General features: G+C 47.0%; 1 protein-coding gene across 1 annotated transcript in view; it reads left to right on the top strand.

Annotated features, from left to right (window-relative positions):
- Positions 1–16731, top strand: part of PUM3 (pumilio RNA binding family member 3) — a 124384-nt gene that overhangs the window by 57073 nt on the left and 50580 nt on the right. The window contains exons 10-11 of the mRNA XM_068235746.1: positions 8311–8389; positions 8638–8736. Coding sequence (XP_068091847.1) covers positions 8311–8389; positions 8638–8736 — 178 coding nt within the window. The remainder of the gene's footprint in view (positions 1–8310; positions 8390–8637; positions 8737–16731) is intronic.

Genomic DNA, 16731 nt, shown 5'->3' on the forward strand with positions numbered 1-16731 from the left:
TTTTATATGCCATAAGGTTATCATATTTGTTTTTGTGCATAAATATTATTTATTTAGAAATTACAAGTTCCCAAAGAACAATTTTTTTTTTTTTTTGCTCTGAGAGCTGCCTTTGCATTTTATTCATAACTGCTTTATTCATCTTGTAATGTACACAGAAATGCTTACGGAGTGCCTGTCTGTGTTCAGGAGAGTCTGCACAGTTAGAGAAGTACAGGGAGTGCAGAATTATTAGGCAAATGAGTATTTTGACCACATCATCCTCTTTATGCATGTTGTCTTACTCCAAGCTGTATAGGCTCGAAAGCCTACTACCAATTAAGCATATTAGGTGATGTGCATCTCTGTAATAAGAAGGGGTGTGGTCTAATGACATCAACATCCTATATCAGGTGTGCATAATTATTAGGCAACTTCCTTTACTTTGGCAAAATGGGTCAAAAGAAGGACTTGACAGGCGCAGAAAAGTCAAAAATAGTGAGATATCCTGCAGAGGGATGCAGCACTCTTAAAATTGCAAAGCTTCTGAAGCGTGATCATCGAACAATCAAGCTTTTCATTCAAAATAGTCAACAGGGTCGCAAAAACCAAGGCGCAAAATAACTGCCCATGAACTGAGAAAAGTCAAGCGTGCAGCTGCCAAGATGCCACTTGCCACCGGTTTGGCCATATTTCAGAGCTGCAACATCACTGGAGTGTCCAAAAGCACAAGGTGTGCAATACTCAGAGACATGGCCAAGGTAAGAAAGGCTGAAAGACGGCCACCACTGAACAAGACACACAAGCTGAAACGTCAAGACTGGGCCAAGAAATATCTCAAGACTTATTTTTTTAAGGTTTTATGGACTGATGAAATGAGAGTGAGTCTTGATGAGCCAGATGGATGGCAATTCACATTGCCTCTGAAGACACTCAGGAGAGCGAAACTGTCGTAAGGCGTCCCCCCACCGCTCCCACTTCACCCCACAGCCATCTGCGTATCGGGTAGGATCTTTCTTTTATATGGATGTTTTACTTAGCATGCAGGAAGCCATTATGGAATAAAGCTTTTTTTTATGCTTACATTATTGCATGTGCCGACCATTCTTCTATTTTTGCCATTTCTAACTTGTCTGTATCAGAGGTCAGAGCACGCATATAGCAGCATTACCCGATACCACCTTCCTAGCATCCTATGTTAACTAACTGCACAAGACCTGAGATCTGCAGTGCCGGTTCTTTACCTCTACTTCTATACAATACAGTATATTATGCTGATTGATGAGTAATGAATATTCTGGAGTGGACATTGCAGTAGCCAGTGTTGTGTTCACAAATGTTGGACAGAGTCTATAGAAGAACATTCCCAAAATACATGTCCGCCTCCATATTTCTATCACTTCCTCTCTGCTCTACAAGATTCACAACAGCATAATAACCTTTGAAGAAAAACATTTCTTTGTTATGGCTAATACAAATCCTGCAATATAACCAGATAGACTTCAGCGCTGCATAGTCTCTTAAATTAGAACTCCATCACTAACAGCCTTCAAAGTGCAGGCTTACCAGCTTCCATAGAGACCCAGATTATAAAGTCTAAGCGTATAATCAATATCCACAACGATCAACCACTCTCCTCGACTTCCTCAGACTCCAGATATACCTGATGACATTCCTCAGATGATACTCTCGGCATATATGGATATAATACCAGAGAAGAACAAAAACGAAGTGCTCTGCGCATTTTCTTAAAAACAAGCACTTTTATCCATGCATGTAAAAAAATGTAACAGATACTCACATAAGGGCCCTTGTTACAGGGACCCTCAGTAAAATTAGCGTATATAAAAATGTCAACAGGGTGCCACTCTCCCATCTGCTATCCATTCCACCCGACCTAGGTTTCTCTAATGCGTCCTCAGGGGTGCTTGTTTTTAAAAAAACGCGGAGAGCACTTCGTTTTTGTTCTTCTCTGGTATTATATCCATATATGCCGAGAGTATCATCTGAGGAATGACATCAGGTATATCTGAAGTCTGAGGAAGACGAGGAGAGTGGTTGATCGTTGTGGATATTTATCATACGCTTAGACCTTATAATCTGGGTCTATTTGGAAGCTGGTAAGCCTGAACTTTGAAGGGTGTGGGTGATGGAGTTTTAATATAAGAGACTATGTAGCGCTGAAGTTTATATGGTTATATGATTTTATGAAGTCATTCTGAGGACCTTTTTACTTCTGGGCAGCTCGTGGAACTTTTTATGATTCTTTGCGCGGAGATTATTGTTTTACAATAAATCTGCAATGTGTCTACTTCCTGCTTTCATGGAAGCAGACATATTGTTAACATGGCAGTGGCAATCACCTGACACAGGTGAGAGATCAAATTACAACTTGTGATTAGTTATAGATGAGGAGGGATTAGACAGGCTATACTCTCTAAATACATACATGGTGCAGTTCTCTATGTTTTCGTTCTGTTCTGTGCAAGAGTTCAGGCCCACTTAACCACTTGAGGACCTAGGGCTTCACCCCCCCTTAACCACTTGCCGACCGCGCACTCATACCGCGCGTCGGCAAAGTGGCAGCTGCAGGACCAGCGACGCAGTATTGTGTCGCCAGCTGCAGGCTGATTAATCAGGAAGCAGCCGCTCGCGCGAGCGGCTGCTTCCTGTCAATTTACGGCGGGGGGGCTCCGTGAATAGCCTGCGGGCCGCCGATGGCGGCTCGCAGGCTAAATGTAAACACAAGCGGAAATAATCCGCTTTGTTTACATTGTACGGCGCTGCTGCGCAGCAGCGCCATAAGGCAGATCGGCGATCCCCGGCCAATCAGCGGCCGGGGATCGCCGCCATGTGACAGGGGACGTCCTGTCACTGGCTGCACAGGACGGATAGCGTTCTGTGCAGCCCGGAACACCAGGGGGGCCAGGTAGGAGAGGGAGGGGGGGGGGATTTCGCCGCGGAGGGGGGCTTTGAGGTGCCCCCCCCCGCAACACCGGCAGGCAGGAGCGATCAGACCCCCCCAGCACATCATCCCCATAGTGGGGGAAAAAGGGGGGCGATCTGATCGCTCTGGATGCACCCTGATCTGTGCTGGGGGCGGTAGAGCCCACCCAGCACAGATCACAAATAACAGCGCTGGTCCTTAAGGGGGGGTAAAGGGTGGGTCCTCAAGTGGCCGGCCACTTTTTTCCCATTCAGACCACTGCAGCTTTCACGGTTTATTGCTCGCTCATACAACCTACCACCTAAATGAATTTTGGCTCCTTTTCTTGTAACTAATAAAGCTTTCTTTTGGTACTATTTGATGGCTCCTGCGATTTTTACTTTTTATTATATTCATCAAAAAAGACATGAATTTTGGCAAAAAAATGATTTTTTTAACTTTCTGTGCTGACATTTTTCAAATAAAGTAAAATTTCTGTATACATGCAGCGCGAAAAATGTGGACAAACATGTTTTTGATTAAAAAAAAACCCATTCAGTGTATATTTTTTGGTTTGGGTAAAAGTTATAGCGTTTACAAACTATGGTGCAAAAAGTGAATTTTCCCATTTTCAAGCATCTATGACTTTACTGACCACCTGACATGTTTCATGAGGGGCTAGAATTCCAGGATAGTATAAATACCCCCCAAATGACCCCATTTTGGAAAGAAGACATCCCAAAGTATTCACTGAGAGGCATAGTGAGTTCATAGAAGATATTAATTTTTGTCACAAGTAAGCGGAAAATGACACTTTGTGACAAAAAAAAAAAAAGTTTCCATTTCTTCTAACTTGCGACAAAAAAAAATGAAATCTGCCACGGACTCACCATGCCCCTCTCTGAATACCTTGAAGTGTCTATTTTCCAAAATGGGGTCATTTGTGGGGTGTGTTTACTGTCCTGACATTTTGGGGGGTGCTAAATTGTAAGCACACCTGTAAAGCCTAAAGGTGCTCATTGAACTTTGGACCCCTTAGCGCATTTAGGCTGCAAAAAAGTGCCACACATGTGGTATTGCCGTACTCAGGAGAAGTAGTATAATGTGTTTTGGGGTGTATTTTTACACATACCGATGCTGGGTGGGAGAAATATCTCTGTAAATGACAATTTTTTAATTTTTTTTACACACAATTGTCCATTTACAGAGATCTTTCTCCCACTCAGCATGGGTATGTGTAAAAATACACCCCAAAACACATTATACTACTTCTCCTGAGTACGGCGATACCACGTGTGGCACTTTTTTGTCACAAGTTAGCGGAAAATGACACTTTGTGAAAAAAACCAATAAAAATCAATTTCCGCTAACTTGTGACAAAAAATAAAATCTTCTATGAACTCACCGTACTACTAACAGAATACCTTGGGGTGTCTTCTTTCTAAAATGGAGTCATTTGTGGGGTTCCTATACTGTCCTGGCATTTTAGGGGCCCTAAACCGTGAGGAGTAGTCTTGAAACAAAATTTCTCAAAATGACCTGTGAAATCCTAAAGGTACTCATTGGACTTTGGGCCCCTTAGCGCAGTTAGGGTGCAAAAAAGTGCCACACATGTGGTATCGCTGTACTCGGGAGAAGTAGTACAATGTGTTTTGGGGTGTATTTTTACACATACCCATGGGTGGGAGAATTAACTCTGTAAATGGACAATTGTGTGTAAAAAAATCAAAAGATTGTCATTTACAGAGGTATTTCTCCCACCCAGCATGGGTATGTGTAAAAATACACCCAAAAACACATTATACTACTTCTCCCGAGTACGGCGATACCACATGATTGGCACTTTTTTGCAGCCTAACTGCGCTAAGGGGCCCAAAGTCCAATGAGTACCTTTAGGATTTCACAGGTCATTTTTGTTTCAAGACTACTCCTCACGGTTTAGGGCCCCTAAAATGCCAGGACAGTATAGGAACCCCACTAATGACCCCATTGACACCCCAAGGTATTCCGTTAGGAGTATGGTGAGTTCATAGAAGTTTTTATTTTTTTGTCACAAGTTAGCGGAAATTGATTTTAATTGTTTTTTTTTCACAAAGTGTCATTTTCCGCTAACTTGTGACAAAAAATAAAATCTTCTATGAACTCACCATACTCCTAACGGAATACCTTTGGGTGTCTTCTTTCTAGAATGGGGTCATTTGTGGGGTTCCTATTCTGCCCTGGCATTTTAGGGGCCCTAAACCGTGAGAAGTAGTCTTGAAACCAACAATGTCGCAAAATGACCTGTAAAATCCTAAAGGTACTCTTTGGACTTTGGGCCCCTTAGCGTACTTAGGGTGTAAAAAAGTGCCACATATGTGGTACCGCCGTACTCAGGAGAAGTAGTATAATGGGTTTTGGGGTGTATTTTTACACATACCCAAGCTGGGTGGGAGAAATATCTCTGTAAATGACAATTGTTTGATTTTTTTTTTTTACACACAATTGTCCATTTACAGAGAGATTTCTCCCACCCAGCATGGGTATGTGTAAAAATACACCCCAAAACACATTATACTACTTCTCCTGAGTACGGCGATACCACATGTGTGACACTTTTTTGCAGCCTAGGTGCGCTAAGGGGCCCAACGTCCTAATCACAGGTCATTTTGAGGCATTTGTTTTCTAGACTACTCCTCACGGTTTGAGGCCCCTAAAATGCCAGGGCAGTATAGGAACCCCACAAGTGACCCCATTTTAGAAAGAAGACACCCCAAGGTATTCCGTTAGGTGTATGGCGAGTTCATAGATTTTATTTTTTGTCACAAGTTAGTGAAAAATGACACTTTGTGAAAAAAAAAAAATCAATTTCCGCTAACTTTTGACAAAAAATAAAATCTTCTATGAACTCGTCATACACCTAACAGAATACCTTGGGGTGTCTTTTTTCTAAAATGGGGTCAGTTTGTGGGGTTCCTATACCGCCCTGGCATTTTACGGGCCCAAAACCGTGAGTAGTCTGGAAACCAAATGTCTCAAAATGACTGTTCAGGGGTATAAGCATCTGAAAATTTTGATGACAGGTGGTCTATGAGGGGGCAAATTTTGTGGAACCGGTCATAAGCAGGGTGGCCTTTTAGATGACAGGTTGTATTGGGACTGATCTGATGGATAGAAGTGCTAGGGGGTGACAGGAGGTGATTGATGGGTGTCTCAGGGGGTGGTTAGAGGGGAAAATAGATGCAATCAATGCACTGGGGAGGTGATCGGAAGGGGGTCTGAGGGGGATCTGAGGGTTTGGCCCGAGTGATCAGGAACCCACACGGGACAAATTAGGGCCTGATCTGATGGGTAGGTGTGCTAGGGGGTGACAGGAGGTGATTGATGGGTGTCTCAAGGTGTGATTAGATGCAAGCAATGCACTGGCGAGGTGATCAGGGCTGGGGTCTGAGGGCGTTCTGAGGGAATGGGCGGTTGATTGAGTGCCCTAGGGGCAGATAGGGGTCTAATCTGATGGGTAGCAGTGACAGGGGGTGATTGATGGGTAATTAGTGGGTGTTTGGAGGAGAGAACAGATGTAAACACTGCACTTGGGAGGTGATCTGATGTCGGATCTGCGGGCGATCTATTGGTGTGGGTGGGTGATCAGATTGCCCGCAAGGGGCAGGTTAGGGGCTGATTGATGGGTGGCAGTGACAGGGGGTGATTGATGGGTGGCAGTGACAGGGGGTGATTGATGGGTGATTGACAGGTGATCAGTGGGTTATTACAGGGAAGGACAGATGTAAATAATGCCCTGGCGAATTGATAAGGGGGGGTCTGAGGGCAATCTGAGCGTGTAGGCAGGTGATTGGGTGCCCGCAAGGGGCAGATTAGGGTCTGATCTGATGGGTAACAGTGACAGGTGGTGATAGGGGGTGATTGATGGGTGATTGATGGGTAATTAGTGGGTGTTTAGAGGAGAGAATAGATGTAAACACTGCGCTTGGGTGGTGATCTGATGTCGGATCTGCAGGCGATCTATCGGTGTGGGTGGGTGATCAGATTGCCCGCAAGGGGCAGATGAGGGGCTGATTGATGGGTGGCAGTGACAGGGGGTGATTGACAGGTGATTGACAGGTGATCAGGGGGGGATAGATGCATACAGTACACAGGGTGGGGGGGGTCTGGGGAGAATCTGAGGGGTGGGGGGGTGATCAGGAGGGGGCAGGGAGGGGGGGGGGTAAAAAAAATAGCGTTGACAGATAGTGACAGGGAGTGATTGATGGGTGATTAGGGGGGTGATTGGGTGTAAACATGGGTCTGGGGGGCGGCAGGGGGGGGGTCCTGAGGGGTGCTGTGGGCGATCTGGGGTGGGGGGGGGGGAAATCAGTGTGCTTGGGGGCAGACTAGGGTGGCTGCAGCCTGCCCTGGTGGTCCCTCGGACACTGGGACCACCAGGGCAGGAGGCAGCCTGTATAATACACTTTGTAAACATTACAAAGTGTATTATACACTTTGTATGCGGCGATCGTCTATCTAACATCCCGCCGGCGCTTCCGTATGGCCGGCGGGATGTTGCGGCGGGTGAGCGGCGACAGGCGGAGGCGGAGGATCGCGTAACGGATGACGCGATCGCTCCGCCCATGCCCCTACAAGGACCGCCGCCATTTGTCTATACGGCGGTCCTTGCGGGGTCCACTTCCCCGCTCGCCATTTGTCAATACGGCGGTCGGGAAGTGGTTAAAAGAGCCATTATAACGAAGTTATTTTTGTATATGTGTGTCTGTAACGTTTTCCTTGACATGGGTAGAGCTGGGTACTCTGTTTTGAAGAGCTCTGGATCACAGAGAATTATGAGGGGCTATTCATACAGAATAATTATTTTGTCTGATTGTGGTCCTTTATCCATTGTTATGCTACGTACACATATGCGACAACGATCGTTCGTTAAGAACGACGAACGAACTTTTAATTGATGAAAGAACGACCTAAGTAAAGATAGTTTTAAAATGTGTGTAACGATCTGATCGTTAGAACGAACGTTACATCACAGAAAGCAACTATTGCGCCTGCGCATAAAAATGAGAAGTTCCATGGAGAAATAGTGAAATGCGCATGTCAAGCCTAGTACGAACGATCGTTTCCAACGATGTACTACTTTTGCAAACGATCGTCGTTGGTTAAAATCCGCCGAGACAGAACTTTCTTTTGTAGCGATTTGGCTCGTTCGTCGTTTGCCTTAATAGTCGGTGGTTCGTTTTTTGTAACGATCGTCGTTGGTAAAGATCGGGGAACGATCGTTACAAACGACTATAGTCGCATGTGTGTACGCACCTTTATCCTTATTCCAGACTTGCATATCTACACAAGTAGACTTTCTAATAAGTGCTATGCGGTATTGCCTGAATTAGGTCAGGAATAATAAAGCAATTTTCTCTCCCCAGGGAAGCTGTAATCAAGCATTCGCTGGTGCATAAAGCTTTCTTGGATTTTTTTAACCATTCAACCCCAAAAATAAGATCAGTAAGTAAACAATATTTTTGCAGTTTGATTAATCTTGTTTGATTTAACCTGGTTTGGAGTGTGCCTTTTTCCAGATACATATCATTAATGGTACAGTAGGTTATTTTGTGGATGGAATAAATTTTGTTGGTTTAAAATAGAATATCTTAATGAGACAATAATTGAAATCATCCTTTACAAGCATGTCCTACGGAAAATAAGTATACTAGGTTCTTTAACTTTGTTCTATGTTTTGTTTTTCATTTTAGGAGATGGTGGAAGCTATCAGAGAGGCAGTGATGTACATAATCCATACTCATGATGGTGCAAGAGTAGGCATGCACTGCATATGGCACGGTACACCTAAGGTATGTTCTATGTTGTCAGTACTTTACAAAGAACGATCTTATTTCCTGGGTGTTAAAAAATTCCAATCAGCTTAGTTCACACCATTTACTCCAATCAGCTTAGGCAAGGTGCTGTGTGGAATTGCTGTTGGTGCAGCATCTGTTTAAAATACACATTTTGTTGGCATACACAGATGTTTAAGCGACCGTTGCCGAAAACCTTGTGCAGAAACGAGTAGCTCAGTGGGAGGTAAGGCACTTCCTGTTTTCACTAGTTTCATCCACTTTTGAAGGGATGGAATTTTATCTCTCTTCTGCAAACATTAAACCAACAACAAAGCACTTAGCTGTGATTAATGAGCAAGATGAGCTCTGTGTACAGAAAGATGGAGAGAATGCAGAGATTTTTACTAAGTGCCTGTGCACAGTAGAGACATCACAAGCAAGGTGGTGATGTGATGTGTGTGGGCAAAAAAAGTGTTGGCATCCAAGTTGTTGGACTATGTTAGCTTCCCTACTTTCACAGTCAAATTTAAAAATGAATTGTAATGACATATAGTAGACCATAATAAATAATTTGGAATACCCGTTTTTACTTTAATTACCCTGGTTCACATGACATGAAGCACAAATATTGTAAGTGATAATCCAAAGTGTGGTATAAGGGCTAGTTCACTTCTTCAGCGATTTGCTGATCACTGATTGAAAGTCAATAGTAGTGTTCACATTGTAGTGATCGCCAGTGATTAGCGATTTGCTGATTATGCATACAGCATTTTTGGAGTGATTGCATTTCAATGTTATAGATTCACAAAACGCAATAATGTTGGGAAAATTGAAAAATTTCCCACATTTTTTCCTGTCTTTGGCCTTTATGGTTTTTAAATAATGCATGCTACTGTAATTAAAACCCATGAAATTTATTTGCCCTTTTGTCAATTATAAAACCATTTAAATTATGTCCCTACCGCAATGTTTGGCGCCAATATTCTATTTGGAAATAAAGGTGCATTTTTTCAATTTTGTGTCCATCCCTAATTACAAGCCCATAGTTTATAAAGTGTTATACCCTCTTGACATAAATGGGTACCTTGGGGAATTGTTTTTTTAATTGTTTTTAATTACAAAAAAATTGGTGTGGGAGGTAATGAGTTAATTTTTAATGTTTAATGTATTTGTATATGAAAAATTCTTTAGGGTGTTTTACTATTTGCCCAGTTAGTTTTTGTTTATGCGACCTGCAAGCGTACAGGAAGTACACTTGCAGGAAGTTCAGGGAGGCTGGGCAACTTTTATTTTTTTTCACAATGATCGCACTGCTTCTCGTAGAAGCAGCTGATCATTGCAGGGGGCTTAGATCAACAAACAGGAAAAGTTTTTCCCATTCATTGATCTCCGGGCAGGCGGCAGCGTGCGTGGGGGTTTGGGGAGCGGCATCAGGTACGGATTTCTCCGTCCCTTGGTGGTGACAGGGTGGAAAAAGTGACGGAGAAATCTGTACCGTGGGGGTGAAGTAATGCATAGAATTTATTTTTTTTCTTGGGTCTAAATACCCCCTATGAAAGTCTAGTATGTCCTGAAAAAACTATACCTAGATCATTTAGGTCCTAGGTTCTCAACGTGTGGTACGCGTACCCCAGGGGGTACTCAGGCTTGATATACTTAACCAAGTATAACAAATTTGGTGTTTAAATGAGATGTATCATTTTCTAAAAAAAACTCTAAATTAGGTGTTTTAGCTAATTAACCTCCTTGGCGGTATGAAAAATACCGCCAGGAGGGAGCGCAGCAGTTTTTAAAAAAAAAATTTTTTTTTTAATCATGTAGCGAGCCGAGGGCTCGCTACATGATAGCCGCTGCTGAGCGGCATCCCCCCGCCCGCTTCGATCGCCTTCGGCGATCTCCGATCAGGAAATCCCGTTCATAGAACGGGATTTCCTGGAGGGCTTCCCCCGTCGCCATGGCGACGGGGCGGGATGACGTCACTGACGTCGGGACGTCATTGGGAGTCCCGGGCCACCCCTCGGCGCTGCCTGGCACTGATTGGCCAGGCAGCGCTGGGGTCTGGGGGGGGGGCCGTGCGCCGCAGCAAATAGCGGCGATCGGGCGGGGGCCGGCGGCGATCAGAGTGCTGGCGCAGCTAGCAAAGTTACCGCTAAGGAGGTTACCGCTAAGGAGGTTAAAAGAAATAGTCAATGCTTGGAAAACTCCTGAATCGTTTTCCTGTACAGTGAAAAAACAGCTTTTGGCTGATCGCCGGCAAACTGCAAAACGCGACCAAAGCGTCCCGTGTGAACTAGCCCTAACAGTTCGCCAAGACCCCAGCCCCTGTGTCTCTAGGGCTCACTAAAGTCCACAGCAAAAATAGGTTGACACCACCAAATCAAAGTAATTAAAGCTCCTTTATTCCATCCAGGGCCGGATTTACCATTAGGCACTGTAGGCACGTGCCTAGGGGCGGAGCCATTTGTGAGGGGCGGGCGGGTCACTGCCCACCCACAGTGTCTCTGTCTCGTCCTCCCTTCCTCCCTCCATTCGTTCAAAGTGGCAGCAGGCAGCACCTTCTGCGCCGGAGAGCGGCGCATGTAAAATTACGTTGTGTGTGTTCCAGACCCAGCGCTGATGTCACTCCTCAGCAGCGCCCCCTGCATCCTCTCCATGTCACGCTGTGTGTAGCCATGGAGACGACGCAGGGGGCGCTGCTGAGGAGTGACGTTAAGACTGCCTGGAACGCATGGAGGAGCCGTGGGCATCCTTCCTGTCACCGCCGAGAGGGCTGCTTGGGCGGCCGCCGCTCCTCCGGATTCTATTCGGGTCTCCTCTGCCATGGCCTTCTTCTGCCCCCAAGTTCCCCTCAGCCGCTGTCCGTAGCCGCGCGGCATACTTTGGAGAAGAGGGACTTGAAGTTTCTGCGGCTCCGCCCCCTCTGACTCCTTGGAGAGCTGCCTGCCTGGTGCAAAGCACCTGGAATAATCTCCAGCTCAAGAAAAGCCTCACCCAGTCCTCTGGAGCAGAGAATTAAGTGGACCTGAACTCGTGCACAGGACAGAAGGAAAACATGAAGTGCACAGTATGTATTAAAGAGTTTAGCCTGTCTAATGCCCACTAATCTGTCTAATCACAAGTTGAAATATCTTCCCTGTGTCACCTGATTGCCCCTGTCATCAATTAGGAGTCATCAATCAGATAATGCTATCCTCCAGACAGTACTACTTCCTCCAGCCCCTGGCAGCCGCTATGTCCCTCACCGCAGCTCCGCTCTCTGCCGCTGGCCCCCGGTCCCAGACCGACAGGTCGTCCTCTACTGCACCTGTGCGAGCGCTGCTGTCAATCACTTCCACGTGGCTCGGGGTGTACTGTGCAGGCCCAGTAGTTCTGCATCGCCGTCGACGCAGTACACTCCGGACCATGTGGAGGTGATTAACAGTGGTGCAGTAGAGGACACTGGCAAGGCACCGCCAGGGACCGTGAGCCAGCGATGAAGAGCGGAGCTGCGGCAAGGGACATAGCGGATGCCAGGGGCTGGAGAAAGCCCCGGGTAAGCAGTACTGATTGATGACTCTTTTAAGCTTGTTTGAAAGCACAGAATGTTAAGCCTATGTCTGCTTCCACGAACGAAGGAAGTAGACACAATGCAGATTTATTGCAGGATTTGTATCAGCTGTAATGAATCTTTAAATGTTATATGTGTATCTTTCAGAGAAGAGCAGAAGTTCTATGTTCAGGTCCGCATTAACCCTTCCACTGACTGCTCTGTGCATGAGCTCTCTTTACCTACCTACTGTACTCTCCCACCTACCTACCCCCACTGACTCCTCTCTGTGCTCTCTATACCTTCCTGCTGTACTCTGCTACCTACCTACCCCCACTGACTCCTCTCTGTGCTCTCTATACCTACCTACCCCCACTGACTCCTCTCTGTGCTCTCTATACCTACCTACCCTCACTGACTCCTCTCTGTGCTCTCTATACCTTCCTGCTGTACTCTGCTACCTACCTACCCCCACTGACTCCTCTCTGTGCTCTCTATACCTACCTGCTGTACTCTGCTACCTACCTACCCCCACTGACTCCTCTCTGTGCTCTCTATACCTACCTACCCCCACTGACTCCTCTCTGTGCTTTCTATACCTACCTACCCCCACTGACTCCTCTCTGTGCTCTCTATACCTACCTACCCTCACTGACTCCTCTCTGTGCTCTCTATACCTACCTGCTGTACTCTGCTACCTACCAACCCCCACTGACTCCTCTCTGTGCTCTCTATACCTACCTACCCCCACTGACTCCTCTCTGTGCTCTCTATACCTACCTGCTGTACTCTGCTACCTACCAACCCCCACTGACTCCTCTCTGTGCTCTCTATACCTACCTACCTACCCCCACTGACTCCTCTCTGTGCTCTCTATACCTACCTACCCCCACTGACTCCTCTCTGTGCTCTCTATACCTTCCTGCTGTACTCTGCTACCTACCTACCCCCACTGACTCCTCTCTGTGCTCTCTATACCTTCCTGCTGTACTCTGCTACCTACCTACCCCCACTGACTCCTCTCTGTGCTCTCTATACCTCCCTGCTGTACTCTGCTACCTACCTACCCCGACTGACTCCTCTCTGTGCTCTCTATACCTACCTGCTGTACTCTGCTACCTACCAACCCCCACTGACTCCTCTCTGTGCTCTCTATACCTACCTACCCCCACTGACTCCTCTCTGTGCTCTCTATACCTACCTACCCCCACTGACTCCTCTCTGTGCTCTCTATACCTACCTACCCTCACTGACTCCTCTCTGTGCTCTCTATACCTACCTGCTGTACTCTGCTACCTACCAACCCCCACTGACTCCTCTCTGTGCTCTCTATACCTACCTACCCCCACTGACTCCTCTCTGTGCTCTCTATACCTACCTGCTGTACTTTGCTACCGACCAACCCCCACTGACTCCTCTCTGTGCTCTCTATACCTACCTACCCCCACTGTCTCCTCTCTGTGCTCTCTATACCTACCTACCCCCACTGACTCCTCTCTGTGCTCTCTATACCTCCCTGCTGTACTCTGCTACCTACCTACCCCCACTGACTCCTCTCTGTGCTCTCTATACCTTCCTGCTGTACTCTGCTACCTACCTACCCCCACTGACTCCTCTCTGTGCTCTCTATACCTTCCTGCTGTACTCTGCTACCTACCTACCCCCACTGACTCCTCTCTGTGCTCTCTATACCTACCTGCTGTACTCTGCTACCTACCTACCCCCACTGACTCCTCTCTGTGCTCTCTATACCTTCCTGCTGTACTCTGCTACCTACCTACCCCCACTGACTCCTCTCTGTGCTCTCTATACCTACCTACCCCCACTGACTCCTCTCTGTGCTCTCTATACCTCCCTGCTGTACTCTGCTACCTACCTACCCCCACTGACTCCTCTCTGTGCTCTCTATACCTTCCTGCTGTACTCTGCTACCTACCTACCCCCACTGACTCCTCTCTGTGCTCTCTATACCTTCCTGCTGTACTCTGCTACCTACCTACCCCCACTGACTCCTCTCTGTGCTCTCTATACCTACCTGCTGTACTCTGCTACCTACCTACCCCCACTGACTCCTCTCTGTGCTCTCTATACCTTCCTGCTGTACTCTGCTACCTACCTACCCCCACTGACTCCTCTCTGTGCTCTCTATACCTCCCTGCTGTACTCTGCTACCTACCTACCCCCACTGACTCCTCTCTGTGCTCTCTATACCTTCCTGCTGTACTCTGCTATCTACCTACCCCCACTGACTCCTCTCTGTGCTCTCTATACCTACCTGCTGTACTCTGCTACCTACCTACCCCCACTGACTCCTCTCTGTGCTCTCTATACCTTCCTGCTGTACTCTGCTACCTACCTACCCCCACTGACTCCTCTCTGTGCTCTCTATACCTACCTACCCCCACTGACTCCTCTCTGTGCTCTCTATACCTCCCTGCTGTACTCTGCTACCTACCTACCCCCACTGACTCCTCTCTGTGCTCTCTATACCTTCCTGCTGTACTCTGCTACCTACCTACCCCCACTGACTCCTCTCTGTGCTCTCTATACCTACCTACCCCCACTGACTCCTCTCTGTGCTCTCTATACCTTCCTGCTGTACTCTGCTACCTACCTACCCCCACTGACTCCTCTCTGTGCTCTCTATACCTACCTGCTGTACTCTGCTACCTACCTACCCCCACTGACTCCTCTCTGTGCTCTCTATACCTTCCTGCTGTACTCTGCTACCTACCTACCCCCACTGACTCCTCTCTGTGCTCTCTATACCTACCTACCCCCACTGACTCCTCTCTGTGCTCTCTATACCTTCCTGCTGTACTCTGCTACCTACCTACCCCCACTGACTCCTCTCTGTGCTCTCTATACCTCCCTGCTGTACTCTGCTACCTACCTACCCCCACTGACTCCTCTCTGTGCTCTCTATACCTTCCTGATGTACTCTGCTACCTACCTACCCCCACTGACTCCTCTCTGTGCTCTCTATACCTACCTGCTGTACTCTGCTACCTACCTACCCCCACTGACTCCTCTCTGTGCTCTCTATACCTTCCTGCTGTACTCTGCTACCTACCTACCCCCACTGACTCCTCTCTGTGCTCTCTATACCTACCTACCCCCACTGACTCCTCTCTGTGCTCTCTATACCTCCCTGCTGTACTCTGCTACCTACCTACCCCCACTGACTCCTCTCTGTGCTCTCTATACCTTCCTGCTGTACTCTGCTATCTACCTACCCCCACTGACTCCTCTCTGTGCTCTCTATACCTACCTGCTGTACTCTGCTACCTACCTACCCCCACTGACTCCTCTCTGTGCTCTCTATACCTTCCTGCTGTACTCTGCTACCTACCTACCCCCACTGACTCCTCTCTGTGCTCTCTATACCTACCTACCCCCACTGACTCCTCTCTGTGCTCTCTATACCTCCCTGCTGTACTCTGCTACCTACCTACCCCCACTGACTCCTCTCTGTGCTCTCTATACCTTCCTGCTGTACTCTGCTACCTACCTACCCCCACTGACTCCTCTCTGTGCTCTCTATACCTACCTACCCCCACTGACTCCTCTCTGTGCTCTCTATACCTTCCTGCTGTACTCTGCTACCTACCTACCCCCACTGACTCCTCTCTGTGCTCTCTATACCTACCTACCCACCCCCACTGACTCCTCTCTGTGCTCTCTATACCTTCCTGCTGTACTCTGCTACCTACCTACCCCCACGGACTCCTCTCTGTGCTCTCTATACCTTCCTGCTGTACTTTGCTACCTACCTACCCTCACTGACTCTTCTCTGTGCTCTCTATACCTACCTGCTGTACTCTGCTACCTACCTACCTCCAATGACTCCTCTACTAACTCCTCTCTGTGCTCTCCCACCTACCTACCCTCACTGACTCCTCTCTGTGCTCAGTATACCTACCTGCTGTACTCTCCCACCTACCTATCAACCCCCACTGACTTCTCTCTGTGCTGTCTATACCTACCTCCCACCTACCTATCTGGGTATCTACATTACATTGTGTGGTTTTATTAAATAATAAAAAGGGGCGTGGCATTAGGGGTGTGGTCTGTTAAGGGGCGGAGTTTAGGGCGCCAGAGCTTATGTGCCTATAGGCTCCTGAGCTGTAAATCCGGCCCTGATTCCATCACAAGGAGAGAACCGTGACATACTGCTGTCTCAGGCTAATAAGCCCTTTTTTTTACACTGCAGAAACCACTTTATTTATGCAGTTTGAAAAAGGACTCCTTAGCCCGAAACAGTAGTCTGTCACTGTTGTCTTCTTCATGGAATAAATGCATAATTAAGTGAATGCCTCCTGACGCTCTCCACGTTTATGGGAGCTGAAGTGTGGTGACAGCAGATTCAGGATTCCGAATTTCAACAACTTCCTTACGAACACCAACAGTAATTATTAAAGTACAAAATTATGATTAGCAGAAGAGTGAAATGGAAAAACAGTGATGCAAATATGATGGCCCAG

Source organism: Hyperolius riggenbachi, chromosome 1 (genome assembly GCF_040937935.1).
Source record: "Hyperolius riggenbachi isolate aHypRig1 chromosome 1, aHypRig1.pri, whole genome shotgun sequence".
NCBI lineage: Eukaryota > Metazoa > Chordata > Amphibia > Anura > Hyperoliidae > Hyperolius > Hyperolius riggenbachi.